The sequence below is a fragment of the Aquarana catesbeiana genome, unplaced genomic scaffold (assembly GCF_042186555.1).
Source record: "Aquarana catesbeiana isolate 2022-GZ unplaced genomic scaffold, ASM4218655v1 unanchor233, whole genome shotgun sequence".
NCBI lineage: Eukaryota > Metazoa > Chordata > Amphibia > Anura > Ranidae > Aquarana > Aquarana catesbeiana.
In genome coordinates this window covers 4,820,875-4,825,878 of record NW_027362661.1, presented here as the reverse complement: position 1 = coordinate 4,825,878, position 5,004 = coordinate 4,820,875, and the positions used below count along the sequence as shown (strand labels likewise).

Genomic DNA, 5,004 nt, shown 5'->3' with positions numbered 1-5,004 from the left:
TAATGAGGGAGGAGTCGATAACCCAATGATGGTGGTGTTCAGGATCAGTCCAGCCTTCATCTTGGTTGTTCTCCCCCATCCTCACTCTCTGACCTCTGGTGGGACTCAGCCCTGCTGTTATTCATGACTAAATCATGGACTAAATAAGGAAGTGCAGGACTTCTTGTGTTGGGAAGATGGCATTGAGTGATAGAGGGGTGGGGACACACATCCTATAATCCCCTCATCACTGTCACTCCTATAAAAGACAGTTCTCGTTATTTCTTCACTCTCTGACTAAGGTCCATGAATAAATAAAAGATCTGGTAGGAGATCAGAGGACCTATTTACTAGTTACCTTGGGGGGGATTGTACGATCCTCAGAGACTAAGCTGTCTGATGTGGGCGGAGTCCTGGTTTAGGGGAACCAATCTGCTCATGTCTAGTAATAATCTTTTTATTTCTATTTTAGTAGATGGACGGGAGATGAGGAAAACCTTAGAGGATTGTCTCACTTTGTCTCCAGACTGTGAAGTAGAAGATGAGGACATCACACAGTATAGTCCAGGAGAAAACCCGACTACCTCAAATGTCCATCCGGCACCACACAGTGTAGATGGACCATCGTATTCCTCTTATCCTGAGGAACCTCAGACTGTGAGGGACGGTGCCGTCCTTCCAACAGATAAAAGGTTTTCCTGTACTGAGTGCGGGAAGTGTTTCCGTCGTAAATCCAATCTTGATGTGCATAAAAGCTCTCACACAGGAGAGAAGCCGTATTCCTGTCCTGAGTGTGGAAAATGTTTTGTACAAAAATCACATCTTGTCACACATCAGAGATCTCACAGGGGGGCAAATTCGAATTCCTGCACTGAGTGTGGGAAATGTTTTTCACATAAGTCTCATCTTTACATACATCAAAGATCTCACACGGTGGAGAAGCCGTATTCCTGTGCTGAGTGTGGGAAATGTTTCCCTTTTAAATCCAATCTTAATGTGCATAAAAGATCTCACACAGGAGAGAAGCTGTATTCTTGTACTGTGTGTGGGAAATGTTTCTTAGTGAAGTCCCATCTTTACACACATCAGAGATCTCACACAGGGGAGAAGCCGTTTTCCTGTCCTGAGTGTGGGAAATGTTTTTCACAGAAGTCCAATCTTTACACACATCAGAGATCTCACACGGGGGAGAAGCCATATTCCTGTCCTGAGTGTGGCAAATGTTTTTCACAGAAGTGCGATCTTTACACACATCAGAGATCTCACACGGGGGAGAAGCCGCATTCCTGTCCTGAGTGCGGGAAATGTTTTTCACAGAAGTCCCATCTTTACACACATCAGAGATCTCACACGGGGGAGAAGCCGTATTCCTGTCCTGAGTGTGGGAAACTGTTTTTCACAGAAGTCCAATCTTTACACACATCAGAGATCTCACACGGGGGAGAAGCTGTATTCCTGTCCTGAGTGCCGGAAATGTTTTTCACAGAAGTGCGATCTTTACAAACATCAGAGATCTCACACGGGGGAGAAGCCGTATTCCTGTCCTGAGTGTGGGAAATGTTTTTCACAGAAGTCCAATCTTTACACACATCAGAGATCTCACACGGGGGAGAAGCTGTATTCCTGTCCTGAGTGCCGGAAATGTTTTTCACAGAAGTGCGATCTTTACAAACATCAGAGATCTCACACGGGGGAGAAGCCGTATTCCTGTCCTGAGTGCCGGAAATGTTTTTCAGACAAGTCCAAACTTTCAAGACATCAGAGATCTCACACGGGAAAGAAGCCACTTCCCAGTCCTGAGTGAGGGAATTGTTCCTCACTGAAGTCCTGTCTTCCTGTACATCAGGGATCCCACACAACCCTCGAGGTGTATTAGTGCTTTGAGTGCGGGAAATGTCTTCTATATGAATGTTGCTGGACATCACAGCTCTCATGTGGGGAAGAAGCACACCCTGATATACACCTCAGATATACTCCATGGCTGAGCTTCATCATGTAAGAAACAGTTCCAGGGGTATGGAAATGTTTAAAAAAACTACTTGTCCAAGGGACTAAATCGGGGTTCCAATCTCCTTGTCCCTTATGACAATCTCCTTGTCCATTATGACAATATCCTTGTCCCTCATCTACCAGAGAGCTCAGCAGCGGTGTGGGAGTTCATTGAAAACTACAAGCCGACATCGGCAAAGGACAGAACTCTGTGAATGAATGGCACGGCCGCGCTCTTTTCATAGAGTGACAGCCGGTATGGGGAACTTCTCCCCCCACTGCTGTCACGCAGAGGACTCGGATCACTGAGCCGCTGCAGGAACAGGAACATGTAACATATTCCCGAAGGTGAACGTTTCCTTTAACCCTTTCACTGCCAGAGCTGTTTTTGCGTTTTCTGCCCACATGTTTAACCACTTCAATACAGGACACTTTCACCCCCTTCCTGCCCAGGCAAATTCTCACACTTTGACAATTGTGTGGTCATGTAACACTGTACTTATATGACATATTTATCTTTTTTTTCCCCCACAAATAGAGATTTCTTTTGGTGGTATTTGATCATCGCTGGGGTTTTTATTTTTTTTGTGCTACAAATAAAAATAGACATATAAAAATGTGAAAAAAAAGGTTTTCTTTGTTTCTGTTATAAAATTTTGTAAATAAGTAAGTTTTCTCTTTCACTGATGAGGAGGCACTAATATGCAGCACTTATGGGTAACACTGATAGATGGCACTGATAAGGAGGTACTGACAAGCATCCCTGATTGGCATCACTGGCGGGCACTGCTGGACATCACCCCCAATGTCTCCCCTGTGCTCCACTGAATGTAATGCAATACAGATCACACTGCATTATATTCTTTCCTGGCCTTGATAGTCAGGGAAACTGTCACCGGGGACCCGGAAGTGATGTCATACATGTCACTTCCGGGTCAGGAACAAGAAGGGAAGGAGAGCGGATGTGTGTCCTCTCTCCTCCCTCCCCTCTACCCATCATCACCCGCTATGCTGGTCCCGGGTCCCAGATAGGCATAGGAGCCCGGGATACATAGCGGGTGTGTGTCGGGGTCGGGGCACTTTACCAGGGGGTGTGGAAACATTCGCTCAGCCACCCGAATGTTTACATGCGACAAGTAAACCTGCTCCTTGCTTGCCCACAGCAGGGCTAAATGTTAAAAGAAAACCTACCTGTCCGGCCCTCAGAGCTGCATGTCCCGGGTGTCAGGCGATAGGAATTGTACATCCCTGAGTTCATAAGGAGATCAGAGATCACCAAAGACATGGATGAAGTCTTGTACCGTGTTGGCCATTGATAGCAGGAGAAAAATAAAAATGAAGTCATTACCTTTCATTGGCTGAGTACATTTTGTGATGTAAGCTTTCACAAACACTTAGAGGTTTTTTTTTTCTTTTTTCAATTAGTTGATCAATTATGAACGGCATTCACCCGGCTGTGATGAATATTGGATGTACTTTATTTCATACACTGATTTCCTTGGCTCCATCTAGTGGTCATAATGCAGTATTGTGTTATTTTTACTAATGAAGGTATGTCAGGAAAAATACCCCATTATGGCCACTAGATGGAGCTGACCATCATAGGAAATCACTTTGCTACATTATGGCCAGAATTTCAAACAGCTGGATAAGTACTTGTCACATTTGTCCCATTAGACCTCTTAGTTTCCTTCATCACATCAGACATGTCTTCATACTAATACCTGAGATCATACTCATGCATTTAAAATTACCAAAACATCACACAGACCCCCCGAGGTTCTTCTATGTATTTGGGGGACCTTTGGAGGGTCTGTGTGCAGTTTATAAAAAAAAAAGAAGCCGGCAATGAAAATGTCATTTTCTGGCAATTTGAACTGATTAATTTTTTCTTTGTAAATGTCACTTTTTCTGTAGCCCGTCCTACATCAAGAATGAGAAAATGTATAGAGCCCCCCCAAATACATGTGGATAAAATAAAATTGCACAACAAAATACAATAATATATCTGAAAAAATATTTAAATACAATTTAATTAGTGTATGTATTCAACTCCATACTGTGCTCCAATAAATAAACCGTGATGTTGAACATTCAGAATAAGGCTTGGAACTTCTATTCAGAAAGTGTGATAAGAGAGGCCGCTTACCAGGTAAGGTGATCTCAGATTATAGAGATCAAACTCGCTCATCCAGGGGTCATTCAGCTGGTGAATACTCCTCCAGGGACTCCTCCAATGCGGGTATCCTTTCCGATACAGCGGGCTCCTACATTCAGGTGATATTCCTCAATAATCTCCAGCATTGGGATGTGTCACAAGATAAAAAGAAGAAGAGGCTTAATGGTGCAGAACTCCCGTTTTAAAAAATTTATTAAAAGATTCACAAGCACTGAAATCCAAATACAATGTAACAATATTTTTCAAACAGCTGCAGCTCAAGCCAGCCAGCTGGTGCGTGGTGACGTCAAGAACTGGTGCTCCACCCAACGCGTTTCCCCGTACAAGGCATCGACTGGGAAAATACTTACCAGACCCTCTGAGTCTAAGATGGATTTTAAGAGGGGGCCTCACACAAAACGAAGTGTGCCCCCCAAAAAAAAATCCATACCAGACCCTTCATCCAAGCATGCAGCCTGGCTGGCCGGGAAAGGGGGAGGGACAAGTGTGCATTTCCCCACCCCTGAACCATACCAGGCCATGCGCCCTCAAAATGGTGGGGGAGGGGCTTGCTGGGAGGGACTCCTCCCATGAAAAAGCACCTTGTCCCCATGTTGATGAGGACAAGGGCCCAATCCTCACAACCCTGGCCTGGTGATTGTTGGGGTCTGTAGGCAGGGGGCTTATAAGAATTTGGAACCCCTCTATAATATTAGGGGTCCCACCAATGCTGCCCCCTGACATCATTGCCCAGATATGACCATATTCAGACAATGATGTCATGATCTATGCCCCACCCATTTGCCTACGTGGTCATGTAAGGGAATGGGCGGGGATCTCACTCCAGTTAGCAAGTCACCATGGGCATGATTTCCTTG

The 5,004-nt window shown here is 44.8% G+C and overlaps 1 protein-coding gene across 1 annotated transcript in view; it reads left to right on the top strand.

Annotated features, from left to right (window-relative positions):
- The window catches only part of LOC141121852 (uncharacterized), a 52,572-nt gene extending 50,085 nt beyond the window's left edge, over positions 1–2,487 (top strand). Inside the window, 2 exon segments of the mRNA XM_073611597.1 lie at positions 452–1,368; positions 1,370–2,487. Coding sequence (XP_073467698.1) covers positions 452–1,368; positions 1,370–1,783 — 1,331 coding nt within the window. The 3' untranslated portion in view covers positions 1,784–2,487.
- Positions 2,488–5,004: the final 2,517 nt, after the last annotated feature.